Source organism: Periplaneta americana, chromosome 3 (genome assembly GCF_040183065.1).
Source record: "Periplaneta americana isolate PAMFEO1 chromosome 3, P.americana_PAMFEO1_priV1, whole genome shotgun sequence".
NCBI lineage: Eukaryota > Metazoa > Arthropoda > Insecta > Blattodea > Blattidae > Periplaneta > Periplaneta americana.
This window is the reverse complement of record NC_091119.1, coordinates 98,471,418-98,493,303: the sequence shown is the minus strand read 5'-3', so window position 1 is coordinate 98,493,303 and position 21,886 is coordinate 98,471,418. Positions and strand designations below refer to the sequence as shown.

Below are 21,886 nucleotides of genomic sequence, written 5' to 3'. Positions count from 1 at the left end.
CTATGTTTAGTATCCCTTATAATGTATTTGTCTTTGATTCATCTCTTGTTTGCAAATACTATACAGTTCACGTCAAAAGGTAAAGTTTAACTACAACACATGAATTAATGACTGAATTTTGTAATTTAATCCATAATCCATATCTCAGATTTATCACATTGCTAGAAAATAATATTGGCAACATTGATGACTATGTCATGAAAATTTTCGTAATTAAAAAAATATAAACAGTGAAACTTCTATTTTGCACTCTCCGATTTTATGTTTTCCCCTGCTTTACGTCATAAAATATAAACCCTAACTTAATGCCCTTAACTAGGGTTACCATATTCCTGCTTTCCTACAGCAGGACATTTTGATAGAAGTTACACTTGACACAACTTTTCTGAGACAGGTTTTATCAGTTCTGATCGTATCAAAAAATTCAATACATGTTAAATGTATGTTGCATTTGCAGAGAACTGCTTTGACAGCATTTTCACTGAGACTGTTACGCACGCTGGACCATGATAATGATGGTTATAAAATTGAAATGGGTCAGTCCAGGTTCCAGCTTTTCCATTGACAATGATGCAGTTATATTTAAAATTATTGCCTCACACTTAGCGCAAATAAGAGAAAACTTTTGCTCAAAACATTTTGAAACCAATTTTGAAGTGCAATCTGAACTTTTGAAGCTTATTTTATGGATGGCAGTATGATACGCAATGGTTGCTTCCTTGGTGGCAATACAGAGATCATAACTTGGTTCACTTACACTTGCAAAGAATTTCATTGTCGTACACCAGGAAATGACTTGTAATGCAGATTTATGTTTTGCACACAATGTGGTCATTAATGTCAAACCTTCCAGTCCACAAAATTAGCTTTGTGGTAGCATGTCTGCCTCCAGACTAGGCAGCCCGGGTTCGATTTCCGGCAGGGTCAGAAATTTTCTTGTAAAATTTCTTGTAAAATTTCTATTTCAGGACTAGGAGAGATGATGGTGCACAACTTCTAATCACTAAACTGTGCACCAATATGCTGGGTTAAATCGCAAATATCTCCTTAGTGCATATGAAGAGAAGGCATATGTCACTGTTGATAGTGATTCGTCTGTCGGATGGGGACATTAAGCCTGGTGCTATTCAACAGGAGTAGGCTACGTGCCAGCATCGGGTTTCCCCTTCTCCCTTCCTCACCATCATCACCCATTCCCTACACTATTCTTACACGAACACTTAACATACACTCACCCTAGTACACGACATAACTCTTTACAGATACACATCATGCATATCATAGCCTGCCGAAGTGGTGTGCAATTTTAAAATGGGTCACAGTCCTGCCATTTATCCGCAGCACGCATGCGCACACGCACACCCCCCCCCCCCCCCCCCCGCGCGCGTCATACCTTCCTATATGACTGACAAAAAATTCAGTTCCATATTGACTACATTTTATCTTCCATACCACATATTCTTTTCAGAAATGGATACTGTTTCTGCAAGTTTTCCCTAAATTTGCACTCTCTTCGACATCTGTGAATGCTAACTGGTCAATATTGGCAATAAAGTGCTATATCACAAGAAAGTAATAATTAACTTTCTAAAGTTGATACAATTACTCAGTGATGTATAATCACGGCTGTATTGAGCACAGATGGGAGTGCATTAGGATGAATCAAGAATCAACAAAGCTGTGACACCTGGGAACTGAGTAATAATTGGAATCAGTCACAGCTATGATGATCATATAGATGGAAAAGTTATAATCGACAAATGAAGAGTTCATCAATGTGTAATGTTATTTTTATTTATAATGAATGATATGCATGGCTGCCGTGACATGACGTCCTCCAAGAGGGTCTGCAATTTTAGTCAGAAACTGAGGCAAATTATAAATCGCTGGGACACCAGAACAAGTCTCCAAATTGGGACTGTCTCAGTGAAACCAGTACATATGGTAACCCTATACATAACACAAAGATGTTGAAGCTATTCATACATCCCTTCAAAATTTATTTCTTTGGATTCACTGTTGCAAGAATATAGTCATCATATGATTCTAGAGCCACAATACAATCGATGGTATCAACAAATCAACCTTGTTTAATGCTTTTTAGATATTGCTAGAAGTGTCGATTTGTGTTTTTTTTTTTTTTTACTCCAGATTAAAATCGCAAGTTTCTTGTTTATGTTAGTTAATTAGGATACAATTAATTATACTTAATCACTCATTTAAAGTTTGTGTGACTGCAACCTGTGTATATTTTTGTGTGACTTTACTTCGTTTATAGTGTTTTTTTTTCCTTTTTATTTCTGTTATTGTATTTGTATTCCTGGTGTTGTGGAAGAGAAGGCCTGATGGCCTTAACTACACCAGAATAAATAAATAAATAAATAAATAAAATGAAGTAAAAGAAATGCAATCAGTGATTAAACAAATCCAAAGTTTAAATAGAATTATAGTTCAGTGTTACTGCACATTGTGCAATAAGCAGAAATAAGAGCAGACATTCTAGCAAAGAAAGGCACAAGAATTAAACAAAACCAAATTACAATTTTTCATATTATTCCATAAAAGAAGTTCCTAAAATGAAATTAAAAATAATTACAATGTCCAAATTTTAAATGCTACAGAAAATTCTCATTGCAAATCTACTAGAAAATTCCTAATTTAATTCCTGACCTATCACGCAAATCTGTTGTGGCCATGTTCAGCTCCTTACTGTTCATGATTGTCTAGCTAATGGGTAAACATTTACACAGAATTTGCATCCTGTCTACTCCAAATTGTTTACTGTATTCTCAAGATGAAGAAACGGATATGAACCATGTAACACACTTCAACAAAATGAAAGGCTTACATTTAAATACTGGGAACCAAGAGAGAGAAGAAATCTATTGTTAAATCAAGAGCATTAGAATACCTATCTACAATAGAAAGATCTTCTCGATTTTACTATCTCTTATTTTACACAGGAATTTTTGTGTACTGTGACACATTAAACCTCGACTTTTTGTGCGGGATCTCACACCAATATAACATGCCACATTCCAGGAACTGTAGTGACCATGTGCAATACGCAGGTGACACTAGATGCAAGAAACTATGTTAGGAGATGCTACCGGTAAATGCTTTGTTCTTTTGTTAGAAAATTGCTGTTGTAGATAGAGAACAGATCTTGTATCCAACATTAAATGCTGTTGTAGTGCTTGCAGTCAAGTAGAAATGTACTATAATACCTTCAGATCCAGCGAAAAAGCACAAAGTATTCTCAATGGCAGAGAAAATTAATATTCCCGCTGATTTTATGCCCATATTGGTATATGTATTGATTTTGCAGCAAGTTGTATCTGTTTCAAAACTAAATACAATAGTGAAAAGTCGTGCTGAAATTGAGTAGAGTTTTGCGAGTTGTGGTTCACTTTCCAAGGAGTGGAAGTCGTTAAAAACATTGCCACTAGAACGAGAGTGTACTTACAACATGGTTTAAACAAGCTCACTTGGCAAACACTTCGATTGACAGAACTCATATGAAAGAGAAAGCATTATATACAGTAGAATTCCTCGTATCCGGCAACTGTGGGACAAAGCCAGTGCCGGATAACTGATTTTGCCAGATAATTGGAAAATATGTTTATAGGTTATGTAAAGACATACTGTACTGCACAAACATATTTTTTTTCCACGTTGAAATTTAGTAATTTTCGTACAGGCCTAGATATTTAAAAATAAAGTTTTGAAATACATACAATGTTTACTTTTAGTACTGAATATGGTAATGTACATTCATCAGTTCATAATTACAGCAATACATAAGAGTAAAAAATACTAAAAGTTTTCGGAATATGTATGATAAGATTTTCTTGTGTTAAATTCTAACGTACCTTGTTTACATGTTTCGACCTTTTATGGGTCATCCTCAGAACGACCAACGACCAGTAAACAAGGTATGTTAGAATTTAACACAAGAAAGTCTTATCATACATATTCCGAAGTGATACAGTGTTAAAAGTTGTGTAATCAAGATGTATGAAAGTTTTCGTAATCCTATGACAATTTTAAATGGTGACCATGTGACGTGAAGAGCAGTGTATAGCCAATGTCACAACTATGAAGACGATGATGTAGCACTCGATGACTTGAACCTCTTTAACATGTCTCTAATGTCTGCTTGTTTATATATACTATAGCGTAACAGAGAATTCCACACCTTCCTATTTAGATTCATCCAACATCCCTTCAAAACTGGCGAGTTCAAGTGGTAAATTTAAAGATATCATCTCTGCACATCATTTGCAAGGCTCAAGTGACAGCTTACCGATGCAACCCAATCTACTTCAGGGACATAACGGAGTTTTTTGTCTATGTTCTCACATGTGAACAATGTAAAGAGTAAACACAACATGCAGCATGTGTAATCCACGAAAACCATTCACATCTTCATCTGACCGTTCCCTTTCGCATGAATGACAATTTTTTTTTGGCCTAACCATAAATGCCATTGTTTTGGTATTTCTGGTTATTTGGGTGCTGGATACAAGAGATTTTACTGTATAGCTGCCAGACTTGGAATAAATAATGGTTGGATTGATCATTTTAAGAAACGTCAATCTTGTATACAAGGCTCTTTCAGGGGAATGTGAACCTCAAAACAGAAGAATGGAAGAGTGAACTCCAATAACCTCAAAACAGAAGAGTGAACTCCAATAACCTCAAAACAGAAGAATGGAAGAGTGAACTCCAATAACCTCTAAACAGAAGAATGAAAGAGTGAACTCCAAAAAAAGTTGAAGATTATGACCTTAAGGACATTTGTAACGTAGATGAAACTAGCTTTTTTTTTAATCTGCAAACAAATAAAACCCTGACTACAAAGATGAACCATACCATGAAGGGAAAAAGTCGAAGCAAAGACTGTTTTACTTACTTGTAATGCAGATGTTTCTGATAATAATCTACCTTGGTCATAGAGAAATATTAACAGGCCACACTGCTTTGAGAGAGTTAAAACACTGTCAACCAATCTCAAGCCAACAAGTCCTGGATGACAACAATATTTGAAGAATATCTGCATCAAATGTCAAATGGGTGCTAAAAATAGAAAAATTCTTCTCTTCACTGACCAATCTGTTGCACACTCAAGAGATACCACTGCCCTTAGAAATGTTAAGAGAATATTCTTCTCATCAAATTGTACCAGTATGCCACAACCATTGGATCTGGGTGTAATCAAAGCATTCAGGTGCTATTACAGGAAGCAAGCTTTCATAGAAGGGGAAACGCTTCAGAGATGGATCAAAACTGTGTTTAAACATCCTTGCAGCAATTGTTATTTTGCAGAAGCTTGGCATAATATAACTGTTCCAACCATGTAGAAATGCTTTAGGAAATATGACTTTGCGATTCAAGATGACTGCAATGATGATGAAAATGTCTTCACACTTAGTGATCAGGAAAAACATGACTCAGAATCCATTCAACCTACAGGAGTGCAGTTTCAATATTATGTTGCTTGTGATGACAGTGATGACTGTTTTAAGTGCAAGATGTTGAGTGGAAAATGAACTGCACAAACTGAAGGGTCAGAAACACATGAAATAAAAGTTCCTGTTAGGATGTCTTAAAAAGTAAGAGGGTCTGTAATTACAATAATATAGAGGAAGATTATTTCCGTAACATCCTGGGGTTTTATTGTGAGATGATCGAGTGATCCTAGGGAGGGAAACGATCATAAAGAGGGAAGCGTGTTGTGCCAGCCGAGATGTGGCATATTCAGTCCGCCAGTTTACACCATGAGAAGTTTATCTTCAACCCATTCTATACCACTTAAGTATAGAAGATATTCCTAAGCAGCACTTTTACTGCACTAACGACATATTTATGAGAAATAATAAATTAGCTTAGTGAACATATATTTCTATTTTAGTAATAGTATACTGGTATAAAGAGGGTCATGTGGAGCATTTTCTTAAGAAACATGGCCACCACACAATCCAAGCTTTATAGTCAAGTTAAGGGCAAATACGAGAAGTTATTTAATTATTGTCCAATTAATGAAATTATTCAAGGTAAGTTATTGTCAATGTCACAACATTTATAAAGAGAAAAGATCAGGAAAATAATTTTATTGTAATAATGATAATAAAGTTTACTGCTAGAAAAATATGCAAGGAAATTGTAAATACACAAAAATTCTAGTACTCTCCTGAAAGGGAGTGATCTCAATGACTTACAATTCTGTCAAAAAAGTGTACAAATGTGTGCACAGAGTGCGGTGTTTCTGTCTCTTAAAAAAAGCCAATAAAAATTGTTTCAAAAACAATTCGCTGTATTCATTAGATAAAATGTTATGTAAATAACTAATTAATTAATATGTAGACAGGTGTATAAGCTCATCATTATTATTTGAAAGTATTTAAAAAGGCGCAGTGATCCTCTGTGGGTGGTTACAAATCCAGAGTCGCTCGTGGGTTGAGTGGTGGCATGATTGAAGGTGAGGGTGTGAAAGGGGAACAGAGTGATCAGTGTGCCAGACACAAGACTCGCACTGAACTTAATTATAACAACAGTTCGAATTCTTCTCCCCCCCCCCCCCCAAAATGATTCTCCCACTGGTGCATAACAGATTTACTGAAGCTAGCATGTACAGAAACAAGGACAGCTTCGAATTTCCAGGAAGTTCAAAGCTGGCCACATCTTAACAATGAACACATATTGTAACATATTTATGTGATTCAAAATGTCGTCTTGAAAACTGGGATATATATTATATTCGCACGCAAATGTTCAGACGCAAACACATTTGAATTACTGCTCTATGTTATGAGATATGGTGGGAAAAACTGACAGAAACGACCACTACGAGTACTGTACTTGTTTTCTCGTCTTTTGCGCACTTTTCATCCATAATTTGTTCTCCATTTTTCACAATGATCATTAATAATAATATTTTTAATTACGAGAATTACAACATTTTTTCTTTTATTGAGAGATTTTATGAATAAAACTTTCAACAATTACGGGTCTTTAATTAAACCAATGCAATTTTCCAATAATTATTAATGACGAAAGAGTATAGCATGACGTCATGTTAATATTCTGATGCCAACCCAGATCTGTTCATGGCGTATTATATTGGAGTATATGCGGTATTTTCGCGTTCATATATTTTCATAACAAGTAGATACGGTATTTTCACGTTCATATACTCACACTGCAAACCCAATTTCCATTAAAATTTAATTAGAATGTATAAATGAATTTTTCACCTCCTGGGGTTTAAAATACGACCGTATACGTGTGAAATAAATTAATACAGGAAGTATAGGAATTTTGCCAGGACTTCAGAAAAAAAAAAAAAACGTATGCCTGAAAAGCATATAAGTGAGAAACATATAAATGAATTTTTACTGTATTAATTTGAAATCTTTCTCAGTCTGGGATACTTGCAATCTTTTTCCTTAATTTATTTTTATATTTTGCAGCCTTAATTCGAGCACCAATTTGTTAAATCTCTAATTATTTTTTATTGATTGTCCGTTTCTCTGCGTGGAGGCAAAGGCAGTCTGAACACCTGCAAATAATGGAAACTTTTTTCCATCGTAACAAAAAGAGACAACACCTGCTACTCACTCAGAGCTCGTCTACTGATCATATCATAGACCCGTCCAGGAGTGCCAACAACAACATGTACTCCCATGTCCAACTTTCGCATGTCCTCACGAACATTGGTACCTCCGATGCACGCATGGCACTGTGCGCTCATAAAGTCTCCCAGTGCAATCACCACCTTCTGAATCTGCAAACAAACCCAAAAACCAGTACCACATTAGTATAATGCGCTAAAGCTTGTAATACTGGAATGACTAAGAGTGTGACACACAAACTGTTTATATTCTCGAAGTTGACCGCATGTTAATCCATGTATGTACCAACTCAAACATATTGCACAGCCAGCATTAGGTGAGATCGAAAGTTCATGCTCCAAATACAAAGAAAATCCAGAGTAGAGCAATGCCTTCTGAAGGACGAAAACAAAATTTGTTTCCTTCTACAACCCTCTGTCTCCCTTCTCACCCTTAATGACAAGTAACTGCATTGTCTATGATAACAGATAAGGTTAGGGAGGGCTTGATGAGATAATTAGTTACAAGTAACCGAAATAAAAATGAGTTTCTGAGTAGTAAAAGTTTATGAAACATTGCTGGCCCATTGTCAGTGATAAGCAGAGGCATGAAAAAATATTGCAATTGCGATAAACACTATAAATTAAAGAATGTGCTTTCTGCTTTTTTTTTCTTTTTTTTTTCAGTTTTCTTTAAATTTCATCACAATTGCAACCCTTTGAAGACAGTTTTTTTACTGCAAATTAATGCTATTGAGGTTCTGGCTGATATGTACGTCTATCAGGCAGTACATCTCACTTGACGATAAATGTCAGAGGAAGAGCAATTGTATGCATCTGAAGTCTGATTAGTGTAATATGTAGCTAGTCAGTGAAGTATGCAATGAAGGGGGAAAGAAACTGGCCACCCTACCCCATTATCTCCTGGCTTATCTCATAAGTAGTGTCTTGTTGGTATCACTTGTGAGGTTCAGATCTGTCTTTGGGCAGTTGACTAAGCAACAAAAAACATACGTAGATATTATCAAGATGAATTGCATTTTCAGCGACATACAAATAATACATGATTTTTTAAAATGTCTATTTGAATAATTTTTTTTAATCTATTGATTTTGTTTAGTTCTTCAGGACACAGCCAGTAACTTTGTAAATATTGGTGACAATGTGATTTGCTTTTAGGTTACGTAGAGTTATTCAAATTAGCTAAGTGTGTATTCAATGATAAATCTGAGCTCAATGTAATTGCCATCCTGCAAGCATTGAAAGACGAGGTAATGTGTTTAAAGAATTTGTTGATAAATGTATGCAGTAATTGTGGTTATCAGTTTGAAATGCAGAAAGTGGACGGTTTTTTTTCACAGTACAATCTTGTATTATTAGATATGAGAAGCATGAAGGAGCAAAATGTTGCCACTTTTAGTATGTTGATGTTTGATGAATAAAAATAAATGAGACACAGACTGTATTATATACAACTTTGTTTTACACTCCACTTTTTCTAATATATAACAGAGTAAGGCTGATTTTCAGAAGGCACAATTTATTATTTATTATTTTAAAACTTTATTTTTCCATAAATGTTGCAAATATGTCTAGTATAAGAACTTTCACTGATTTAGTAACATTATGCAGAAGTGTATGGCATTAAAAATCATCAGAAATTACCGCCATATTTTTAACCATAAATTTAGATTTTTTTTTTAATTAACACCAAAAAACCCCAGGCTCTTGATGAGACATAAACCAGCCCCAGTATCAGTGATAAGGTAAGGTGGGGTTTAATGAGAAGATAGATTATTAGTGACAATTAGCTCCTTTGTCAGTGACAAGGTTAGATAGGGTTTTGAGGATATATAATAGTGACAAATGTCCCACTATCAGTTACCTCAGGTTTGATAAGGAGGTAGATTACTAACAAGTAGCTTCACTGTCAATGACAAAGCGTTTGATGAGGAAGGTTAGTGATAGTAGCCCTAATGTTAGTGATCATGATATGATGAAATAGATCAGTGACAAGTACTCCCACTGTCAGTGACAAATCAGGTAGAATTTGATAAGGAGAAATATTAGCGTAAAGCAGCCCTACTATCTATGATAAGGTTAGGTGCGGTATAATGAGTAGATAGATTAGTGACATGTAGCCGTCAGTGATGGGGTTTACTCGCATAAATGTCCCCCTCGCATAATTTTCCCATCTTTTATTACTGTTTATGAACATTTTATTTGTAAATGTGACTGAGAAGCACAAAGCAGCAACACTGTACCAATGGGACCGGTCAGCAAGCTACGCCACTTCTGTTGACCACAAGCCTGCTTCAGTTTCATGCTGACACATCACAAGTGTTGTGTACACGCATTGCTCACTTGTAGTAACCACATGGGCGACACGCAAGTGGGCTACATCACATACCGGTCCATGTACGAATAATTAATTCATATTTCTAAGTGAAATGAGAAAGAAAAACTGCAGTTATAACACACAATTCAAATTACGAGTTATAGACTTAGCAGAAAGTAATGGCAATCACTCTGCTACTGGTGTAAACAAAAAGAAGTTACAGAGTGCAAAAAAGAAAAGTTTATCATTTCGGGGACCAAAAGCTATGCAGTATCCAGAAATTAAAAAGGAATTTTGGTTATATAATGGAGTTAAGAAATAACAGTTATGCAGTTTCACATGGAATGATACAATAAAATTAAAAGTGCTGGGGGTTGCAAAGAAAAACTCGATATATTGGTAAGGATTTCTCAATTTAAAGTGAGTGGAGGGTGGATGTGTTGTGGAATAACCTTTCACTTCGAAGAAGGGCATCTCTAAGCCAGTGATTGCCAAAGGACTACACAAAAACAGTGGAATTCCATCAATACCTATATCAAAGAAATGGCGCGAGCACAACTATCTGCTCTCGCAAATTGGCAATACAGATCAGATGCTGATTTTCTTTCATATACCGAGGAACACCACAATTAACGAAAAGGGTGCATCTAACGTCACTTTGTTAATGGGTGCAGAGAAACTTCGATGCACAGTTATGTTGGTTATCACTGTGGATGGGTGGAAATGCCCTCTGTATGTGATATTCAAATGATAAACGCTTCCAAAATGGAAGTTTCCTCCTGGGCTACATGTTGGCATCCAAGACAATGGATGGCTTCCAGTCTAATGCATGATTGGGTGTGTGTTGTATGTGGGAAATGTCCAGGCTACCTGTTAAATCGCAAGTCTCTCTTGGTCTTTAACAGCTTCCGTGGCCAACTTGTCGACGATGTTCGACAAATGTCGAAGGTAAGAACAGATCTGGTCATAATTTATGGTGGTTTAACGCCAATGCTGCAACCACTTGACACGAGTGTAAATAAATTGTTCAAGGATCATGTGTGGCAAATGTAAGCGGAATGAATGGCTGCAGGATCCCATACACTGATGACTACCAGTAAAGTCCATAGGCCTTCGCTCAAACTAATATGCAAATGGGTCATCCTGGCATGGGGGCTAATTTCAAACGATATAATTGTGAAGAGCTTCAAGACAACTGGAATCTAGAACAATATGAATGGCAAGGAAGACTACTGTATCTGGGAGAGAGATAACAACAATGAATCATCAGAGAAGGGGGCAGACGAGGTGACTTCCGAAGAAAGCGACGAGTGATAGGTCTTTTTCTCCCAAACTACCATAATCTATTGATGATAAGCAGACCCTATACTGGTTGACAAGTTACCCTACCATCACTGAAAAGATATTTAGGCTCATGGCAAATACCTTTTTAACAGTATTCTACTAGTAACAGACATGCCATTCAGCTTCATTGTTAGGAACTATTTCGAATGAAGTACTTCTCGAACCCATTGTGAAATATATGATGAATTGAAAAGCCAATACTCCAATTTACACTTTTTAAAAAGTAGTTTGGTACAATTTTGTTTAGACAGTGCAATTTGGGAAATTGTCTCTAAGTAATAATAGTAATAATAATAATTTCCAATATACTGAAAACTTTATGAGGTTTCTTCAGAGATGCTGCATTTCGAAGTTACATTTTAAGCAAGCAGAAACGGACAGTTTCTTTAAAAATTCCAATACAAACGTGTAAACTTGAGAACCTTGATAATTTTACAATGTTAGACACAGGAGTCAGCTGAACGAGAGTTCTGACAAGTAACATACCAAAAGATATAATACCTAATGCTCTGCATAGCAATAAAGAAACAGTTTTCACTTTCTACTTCACTACTGAACTGTTATATCTTATGACAACTAGGCTGTCTGAAAAGTTATAATAATTTTTACCCAAAGATGCAATAGTCTCAAAATAGTTTATTTCCACCCAGCTCTAGAAAGAAACCTCAAACAATGCAATTTCTATCACTCCGTAGTCAAGGAGCATGACCGGTTCATGGCATCTATTTACATTGCAACTTCAATTCAGCAAGTGTTCTTTCTCAGCATCAATCACGCTCTTCTCTGCCTACCACACACCTACACTGTGTTGACTGAATGTTGACTTGCATTGTGTTCTCTGAGAGTTGAATCTTATGGACTTGCTTTAATTTTTGCTACTCTTTTCACTTTTATTTTCTTAAGTTTATGCTTCGACAATCTTTATCATTTTCATTTTCCCATGGCACACAAGTGGATCATTCGCAGCACACTGGCTGAAAATGGGTGCTCTAGAGGCAATCGCTGAATGTAACTTAATTTCTTAATTAAAATATAATTATTTAGATTTTATTTTATAACATTATTTGAAAACAAAAAATATATTATTTTACACAGAGAGGTGTACTCTGGTAGACATCCAATCATAAGATACCACAATAGCTGCATTTGTTGCCATCACATTTCACTCTTGACTTGGATAGACAATAGAAGCTATTTCGAAAGGTGAAAAACATGAGGAACATTAAACCCAGACATTTGAAATGGGCAGGGCATGTACTATGAATGGGTGAATCTAGAAATCCATGGAGAGTGTTAGTTGGAAGACCTGAAGGGAAAAGGCCTTAGGGGATACAAAGGCGTAGATGGGAGAAAATATTAAAATAGATTTGTGGGAGGCGAGATTGTAGGGACTGGATTAATTTTGCTCAGGATAGGGTGCACATTCAGTGCACACTAACTCTGTGTGACTTAAATTGTGGTTTTCTGTTAAACAGTGACGTGTATTATGCAAATCAAGCTTTCAGGTATAACTCCCTGTAAAGTTGATTTGAATAATTTCGAGGGAAAAATTGTTCCAAGGCTGGGTATCGAACACGGGACCTTTGGTTGAATGTACCAATGCTCTACCAACTGAGCTACCCAGGAATTCTACCAATGTTGGTTGCTTGACGGTTGTCAGCCCACTTTGAGGTCTGTGGATATAGAGGGAAAAATTGGATCGGTGTCTGGTAGCTCAGTTGGTAGAGTGTTGGTACATTTAACCAAAGGTCCCGGGTTCGATACCCGGCCCTGAAACAATTTTTCCCTCGAAATTATTAAACATGTTCACCTGTCTATAAACAAATATGGCGGTGCAATTATCGTTCAATGAACTTATGTGGATACTGAAATGTTATTGGAAAGTGGAGAATGTTGAGATTCAATGACAGAGGGTTGAATGTGGAACACAACTACCAACAAAGTTAACTGTCACAAGAATCCGAAACAAGTTTGAAGTCGACGGAATGGTGTAAGATGTGTTGAAAGGGTGGTGCAGAAGAAAGAGAAGTTCCACCAATAACGAAAGAGTTGATGTAGTCATGCAGGCTTTTGCACATTCCCCAAAGAAGTCAATAAGGCAATGTTCTCGTGAGTGTTCATCGAATTTTGCGAGCTCAAAAATGAAAGTCTTACATTCCAAGACTTGTCCACGCACTAAATGAGGATGACCCAGATAGGCGACTGGAATTTTGTGAGTGGTTCTTGAACATGTGTGATGAAAGGGAAGATTTTCAAGACTTAATTGTTCGGTGAGATGAAGCCACATTTAAATTTAATGGCACAATTATGTGTAGTGGGCTAACAAAAACCCAAACATCTTTCAAAAAAAGGCTGCCAATCTTCCAGGAGTAACAGTATATTGTGGTCTGTCTTCCAGAGGAATAATTGGGCTGTACTTCTTCGAAGGGACTGTCACAAGTGAGAAATACCTGCAAATGAAACCACGATTTCACATCTTAAAGACCTCTTTGAAAATGAAAATGGATTTTACTTTCAACAAGCCGGAGCTCCAGCTCACTTTCATGACAATGTGAGGAATTTTCTCGATCGCACACTCAGAGATGGATAGGATGAAGAGGAAGTGCTGCAGAGTTCCCGCCTCGATCTCCCGATTTAATCCCTCCAAACTTCTACCTATTGCGAGCTCTAAAGGATACAGTGTACGCCACAAAAACAAACACTAGAAGAACTGAGAATTCAGATTGAACATGCCTGTAATGATATTCCATTAGCAACAATTTAGTTGGTATGTCGCTCTGTTGTAATCATTGTTGGGAGTGTACTGTGGTGGAAGGGCATCATTTTGAACATGTACGGGCTTAAGGAATACAAAACTGCAAAAATCGTATTTGTCTCATCTCGTGTGCAAGTGTGAAGTTTCAAATGTTATAACATTGAAAGATTTCAGAGTGCATGAAACTTCATCTTTACAATCATAGATTAAAACTAAAAGAATGTATCAGTTTAAAAGAAGGTTTGGACAATTAAACATGTAAAAACTTAAATGAGTTAATACGCAAATGAGTTGATTGTGGATATGATAGTGTGTACAATAGCAATACATGGTAGATTTCGATATGCAGACAGTTAATGAAGGAATTTGCATAATAAATCATTTTTATTTATATATATTTCAAACTATAGTACATAGAGAATTAACACTGTCATAAGAAATCCACGTATAAAAAACAAAAAGGAATTTCATGTAACTGGCCATGTGTAATAAATTAGTAGATCTTGTAGAAAGAAGAGTATCTACTGATTATTGCCAAATTATCATACATGAAACTTTGACAAAATATCGGTTTTAGATTAGGCAATTCAAAATAATTAAATCATGTTCTTTTTCTCTTTTTTGTATGAAGGAGGGACCCGAAGATTTGCACTGCTGTCTGAGGCTTATTTTGCTTACCACTCCTATTCTGTGAATGATTTGGCAGCTGAACAGCAGTGCTCTTGTATAAGCACAGCATGACGCACCGTGAACTTAACCCAGGCTATAGTAGTGATATGTGAATTAATGACAGCAAAATAAGTCTGAGGTACAATGCCGAAAGCTATCCAGCAATTCTGCTTCAGTTGGTTGAGGGGAAAACCCCAACCAGGATTTGAACCCAGGCCTGCTCATTTCAAGGTCAGACATGCTAATCGTTACTCCACAGTGGTGGACATATCATGGTATTACTATTATAATTTAATTTATGTATTTCATTGATTTTTTTTTTTTGTCATTAGGTTACTTTTTTCACAAAGACACAAACAACAACTTTAGCCAGATTATTAAGTTTACACAAAATACTTCATTCTCGTATGAAGAAATACAATTAATTCACTAGGTGTTCGAATATCCCACCTTCTTCAGCCAGACATTAACCTAAGCGGTTGTAGAATTCCCTTCTTACATCGTCTAGCTGGTCTCTTGTAATTGAGGGATGACTGAACAATGGCTTCCTTTAGAGCTTGAATATTTGCATAGTGTATTGTGGAATGGAACTTTTCTACCAGGAAAGAGTCCAGCAAATAGGTCTCTTATACCTTTCTCAAGGAATTGTTTCCATACAATAAAAAAAAAAAAAAAAAAACTTTTATTCTTTAGATTAATGCCATCAAACAAAATTTGAGTTGGCAATATACATGGATTTCTTATGACAATGTTAATTCCCTATGTACTAGTTTGAAATACATATGGTATATGTATGTGTGTGTGTGTGTCTATATATTATATATATATATATATATAAATAAAATCTGTCGGTTCAACATGTTTACTAAATTATGTAACAATAAGTCATACAGTATTTCTTTACAATATAGTCACAAGCATCTTTGTTGTTACGTCAATGAATAGCATGCTGCTTACCTGCTGAGCCAACTCCCTGGTAGGAGCAAGGATCAGAGCCTGGCACTCATGGTTGGATGTGTCGATCTGCTGCAATATAGAAATAGAGAAAGTCGCAGTCTTCCCGGTACCTGAAACAAAGCAGTCACAGTACAAATCGCTACACTCTTGTTCATTATGTACTCAGGACAGGGAAGGAAATCACTTACCAGACTGGGCTTGAGCAATCACGTCATGCCCTTTCACACACGGTATAATAGCTCGCTGCTGAATAGCTGAAGGTTTTTCAAAACCATAAGCGTAGATGCCTCGCAACAGTTCTTCTTTCAAATTCATATCATCGAAGTTATCCACAACCTGCAAACAAAAGCAGATATGATTAAAAAAAAAATTGTAGACTCAACTGTCTCTCAAATTTGCGAGTAGTTCCGCCCAATTCCTACATGCACTTCCTTTTCAGTAAATTTAAGTCAAAATAAGTTCTATGTACCTACGAGACAGTAGTTACTTATTTAGTTTTTGAGTTTACATATGGGAACTAGATACGGTAATTCGGTAGAAAACATTGGTCAATATGACGGACATCGAGAATCAGTAACAGATTAGGTTTGATTAGTTCACGCTTTTTGTATGCCTATCAAAAAAACATATATGCAAGACATACCAAAAACCTCAACAAATCTAACCCGTCTCTGATCATAGATGATGTCATTGATGCCATATAAACTTACGTTTTCTATCGAATTACAGAGAATTTCTATTTAACCACATATAAATTCTCTGGTGGGCGGGTAAAAGGGCGTAAGTCAATCCATGCAAAATTTATAGAAGGAATTTTCGAAGATTTAATAAAGTGCTGTAAATCCGAAAAGTGACATGTTCAGGCTATTTCGTGATATTCTTTATTGTTGACGTCACTGGTTTTAGGATCTCTTTTAGGAAACTGGTTTAATGAAGGAAATCTTTTAGCACAAAAAGTAAGGACTTAAGCCCTTTTGCTCGCCCACCGGAGAATTGAGTCAATTCATAGTCAATGCAATGTGATGGTGATAAGATGGAATACGAATGTGTAGAGTAAAACCTAAATATCAAAATGGATGTCAATATGGGTAATAAAGAGGTTTCGAGACATTCAGCTGCCCATAAATTTCACACAATTTACAAAAATATGAATTACATGTCAATGCCAAATTCTTGCAACAGAGGGATGAATATTCACTTGTCATTTCTGCACTTATCACTAATTTATCTTCTCATGAAACCCTATCTAAACTTATTTCTGATAACGAAGATCATTATTAATAATCTATTAATCATATTCTACTTCACATTGTCACTAGAAATAAGAGAGGGGTAGAAGGAAACCGTAATTTTTTCCAGTAAGAACAGCAAAAGTGAACGTCACGCCCATTACTCTTCTCCTCGGAATTAGGTACCAGTACTAGGCTAGTACTTTTGTTCGTCACGTCTCTCATTTATTTTCACAGAAAATCTCTTTGTACTTCTCTATAAACATGAAAGAAAAGTCGTGACCTCCAGACTAACTATTATTACATAAAGTATCGGACAGCAATCAATTCTGGTGTCTTGAAGTAAACTTCCGTAAAAGAAACCACACATAACAAAGTACAAGTCCACAGTAACATTTCTCAACAACGTATTTACGTCAAATTACAACTCGTTACTATTTTATAATCCAGTATGTTTGCAGATTATGGTGAAACTAACGCAGAGGTAGTTCCGGTTATTTAGGAAGTGAAAATCGTTGAATTGATGAGGGTTTTGCGGAGATGCAGTTGATCGTATATGCAAGACATAATAATCCTAAAGTAACCGGTCACAGACATACATTGCAAGGTGTAGAAGCGAAGTAGGACGGAACTATCTCAACGCCAGTTTAGCAGTAATTTGGACACAGTTGATCTATTGAGGATTGAATACACAGTTGTATATTGTAGCCTATGTGTAATCACGAACATGACATGTTTCACCATTCCTTAACTGTGTGTGTGTGTGTCATTTATGATAAATGAGTTTCTTAGTAGAAACTGTGAATATATGCAAGAACGAAAACTGAAGTATCCACTAACAGTGAAGTTTTCTAAGATGCGAAGACACGTAGGAGGAATGCCAATAGTAAAAAGTATAAAATTCTCTCAAAACAAGTCTCTTAACACGTACGATTAAATTCTTATTTAGACCTACTTTCCTTTTATTAAACTAATATAACTTATAATGAAAGAATTTACAACACTACACATTTGTTCAACTCACCTCTTCCCAATTTGATTCAATGATACCTTCGGGCTCCATTCCAGGAGGTCCATCATAAGATTGGTCTTTATCATTTGGTCCGTTTTTAGATTCACCTCCAGACCAATCTTCATTCCTACAACATGATTGTATACATATAAAATCTCTATCATGTTATTTAGGCATACAGTACCTAAACTAAATTGATGAAGTATTCCCACATCCTAATAAATCCAGACTTCGACGGCAGCAAATTTAAACTAAACAGCTCTTGCATAGAACACGTGCAGTAGCATATTTCGTATTAATCGTACTCTTTACTTTTGATAGCATCCATATTTACATTTCGTAATAACGCACTCCAATTTTGCAACCAAATCAAATGGACCATCTGTCTCTTATGACTCGCAAATCATAATGTCATGACCTAGCAGATTTTCGGACAAAGTGGCATGTGATAGAAAACATTGGAAAAAGAGCACAGTTTCTTCCACCACCGAACATTCTATGTCTTCCCTTTGGTAACAGATTCTACATTAAGTCACATGGAATACATTTTACCAGATTCCAAGGTGCACATGCCTTACGTCACGGTCAAATGCTACACTTGTCTCAGTTAACGAAAACGTGCTGCTATGATGTACAAAATTGTAGGCTGTGAAGTCCGTTGTCAGCTTCTACAGTATTCCGACAGCAATGATATAATTACATTAATTTCATCTACTGTTCGTAACAATACAGTACCTTTCAAATATCATCTCAGTTCGATGAACAGTTGCAGAGAATTAAGCAAAGATCCCCTTGACAAAACTCTGATGAACGCCATGTTGGCAGCTTTGCCGTGAGATCAGAAACCTTGACAATACCTTGCCATGAGGTTCATTTGACTTAAATACAAGCCTAAACCAAACTTCGCTTGAAAAAAAATACTACAGCGCATCTAATATTTCTGTTAAAATGATTTCACCTATTATATTTTTAATAATATTCGAACTCTTACCTTCTATCAGATGTATACGACATGTTCCACTCACGGTCAGCGCGACGGAAAGGAGAATTCTTGAGGATTCGCATGAAAAGTATTCATACGCTACCTAAGATTCGGCACTGATTACGCAAACTATAAATACAACTGTAATGTGTAAATAAACTTAAGAATAATAGAGTAAATGATACTTAAGTATTTAAATGAGTAATATTTTTTATAAACATTCAGTAACTATAAGAAATATTTTAGAGTAAAATTTGTTATCGCGGAAGACCACTATGCGTAATTCTTCCAGGAAACTGACGTAATATCCCGTAGTTCTCTATGTTAAAACATTTGAATAGATATACTGCAACATATTTTATTCAAAATTTGAAATTAAAAAGTACATAGTACAATATTAATTTCGTGTCAAAGTTAATTTTGCTATTAGAAATGCTTTGATTTTTCCGTTGATGTAGATTACATACAATAAAATGATTATTAATAACTAAAATATACTTATTTTATATGGACCATATGAACACTGTAAAGTTAGATTGATTCAAGAACCCGGAAAAAGTTCTAGAGAGTAGTGCAATTCACACTGTTGGTGAATGCCATAGAGGACAGATGGTTCAATTTAATTCTGCAACTAGACAAAGTATTGTAATATTTTCGAAGAACTAAATAAAAAGTCATGAAATTCGAGTCGGTTGCACTTATCTCTTTTTTATTTGTGGTTATTATCACAAAAACGTATAATCTTCTCCAACATTTTTTGCAACAATGAAATAAACAGACTGAAACTAACAAAACTGAGGAATTTTATGTGCAATATTATTGAATTCCTCTGTAAAATGTTTAGTGTAACATATTATGATTCCATTTTCATTGCTAACATCAATGTTAATTGCTTGGATTCAGGACTGTATGCAGTGGCGGCTCGTGGATATTGACTTCAGGGGGGCTGCATACAAAAATAAACCATGCAACTTACCTTATTTAAAGATTGTTCCATGCGCCTTGTCTTGTAGGTTGCAAACTTCTGAATCATTTTCTTATTAAAATCCGATATGTCGTTTAACATTGTCTTTACAATGGAAAGCATAGCTAATGCGGTCAGTCTCTCTTCTCTCATCGTATTTCTAAGATAGGATTTTACTCTCTTCAAACACGAAAAGCAACGTTCTGGTTCGGAAGTTGTCATTGTTATTGTGTTAGCTATGCGTAGTAGTTTCACAACTTCCGAAAATGAGGCCTGCAAGTTCTCAGATAGAAGAAACTGCAAGAGTTTGACTGCGTCACTGATATTTCTGAATTCTTGTCTCTATTACAACACAGGGAGTTCCGTTTTTAGTTTGTCTTTATCGAACATTGGAAAAAGCTTCACACATACATTTAGGTCATTTTCAGGAAATGAGCTTTTGTAGCATTCAAATTTTTCTTGACACAGAAGAGAAGATAATATCATATGATCTATGAACTGGATCGGGTGTTAGCTTGTGTGATAATGAGGTCACACACTTCCTTGGCTGCCGCAACCCTTGTCTGAATCCCTTCGACCTTACGACGCTTTTAGGGTTTTCATTTTCACAGATCTCGCTGCTCAACTGTGTACTGTTCCGTATTGTCTGTATGGCATTAACAAAGCTTGATATGCAAAGTCGGCCTCGGTAGCATTGTCGGTTGCGAGTTCGATCCCGGCCCAGGTCGATGGCATTTAAGCGTGTTTAAATGAGACAGGCTCATGTCAGTAGATTTACTGGCATTTAAAAGAATCCTGCGGGACAAAATTCTGGCACACGGGCGACGCTGATATAACCCCTGCAGTTGCGAGTGTCGTTAAATAAACATAATTTAATTTTTTTATATGCAGATTTGAACCTTAGAAATATCTAACTGGCGATGTTGTAGTTGGTTTTATAATATATCTACATGATACATCAATAAATGAAAAAAACTGAGCCAGAAATTGAATACAGGATCTTTAAGAGTACGCACCAGGGCGCTTGCCTCATTTATTGTGACGTTAGATGTTTCAGATTCCATTATGGTTTGAAAATATTCTAGCATTGGCTCCTTCTTCTCATAAACAACATCCACTGTTCTTATTTTAAAACTTCATATTGTTGCTCCAACTGATGGAATTGTCTTTGAAACACATTAATCTAATACAGACTGTGTGGAGATCGAGAGAAGAAAGTAGGGATACTGGATAAATAAGTAAAAAATATGCGAGTCTTTGTATTTTGTTTAGGGGCTCTTTCCATTATGAAATTCAACTGATGGGCACTTAATTTCACATTTCTCCTGAATTGTTAAGGTACTGAACTGAATAGACTGTAAATATTGTACGGAATTAAACATAGTTGCACTTGTTATACTCATAACATTAACGAAAGTGTATTTAAAACTGCGCGCTACTAACAAACTGCTGCAAATTTTGCAGCGTCTGCAAAGTCTGGATTCAAGGCAAGGGGCTAGCAGGGGGAGGGGTAAAACTAACGCACAAAGCATCCGAGACGAGACTGGCAGCTCCAGGGGAGGAAGTGCTTCACCCATACTCCTTGTCTCTGGTTTCGTTCTTGCAGCACCAGGGGAGGAAGTGACTTCACTAACGATTGCGTGCATGTCAATGAGAGCGAAATGTTTAAAAAAATTCGAGCTGCTAAACAGAGACTGTATAATGTATTTCACAACATAAAACGAGACAAGAGCCACAAATGTCTGGGGGTGCTGCAGCTCCGCAGCCCCCCTTCGAAAGCCGCCCCTGACTGTATGTAACTACGGTATACTGAATTTGCAAGAATTTACAGGTGACTCATTTTTCCAAATTGAAGAAAATGGGACTTTTTAATGTCTAAAAACTTTTCTTCCGCTGATGGTGCGACAAATTTCCAACCGGTATTCAACCTCTGTCGCTCTGTCCATGTGTTGAGAAGCATTTTTGGTATAATATTGTTGACTACAACATAAATCCTGTTGCGTACCTAATTCTGTCAGATCACG

The 21,886-nt window shown here is 36.1% G+C and overlaps 1 protein-coding gene across 1 annotated transcript in view; it reads right to left on the bottom strand.

Annotated features, from left to right (window-relative positions):
• LOC138696312 (eukaryotic initiation factor 4A-I-like) overlaps nt 1-19,186 on the bottom strand; it is a 56,421-nt gene extending 37,235 nt beyond the window's left edge. Inside the window, exons 1-5 of the mRNA XM_069821101.1 lie at nt 18,908-19,186; nt 17,929-18,043; nt 15,864-16,011; nt 15,676-15,785; nt 7,621-7,786 (exon numbers count right to left, since the gene is read on the bottom strand). Coding sequence (XP_069677202.1) covers nt 7,621-7,786; nt 15,676-15,785; nt 15,864-16,011; nt 17,929-18,043; nt 18,908-18,981 — 613 coding nt within the window. The 5' untranslated portion in view covers nt 18,982-19,186. The remainder of the gene's footprint in view (nt 1-7,620; nt 7,787-15,675; nt 15,786-15,863; nt 16,012-17,928; nt 18,044-18,907) is intronic.
• Between the last annotated feature and the right edge of the window lie 2,700 nt (nt 19,187-21,886).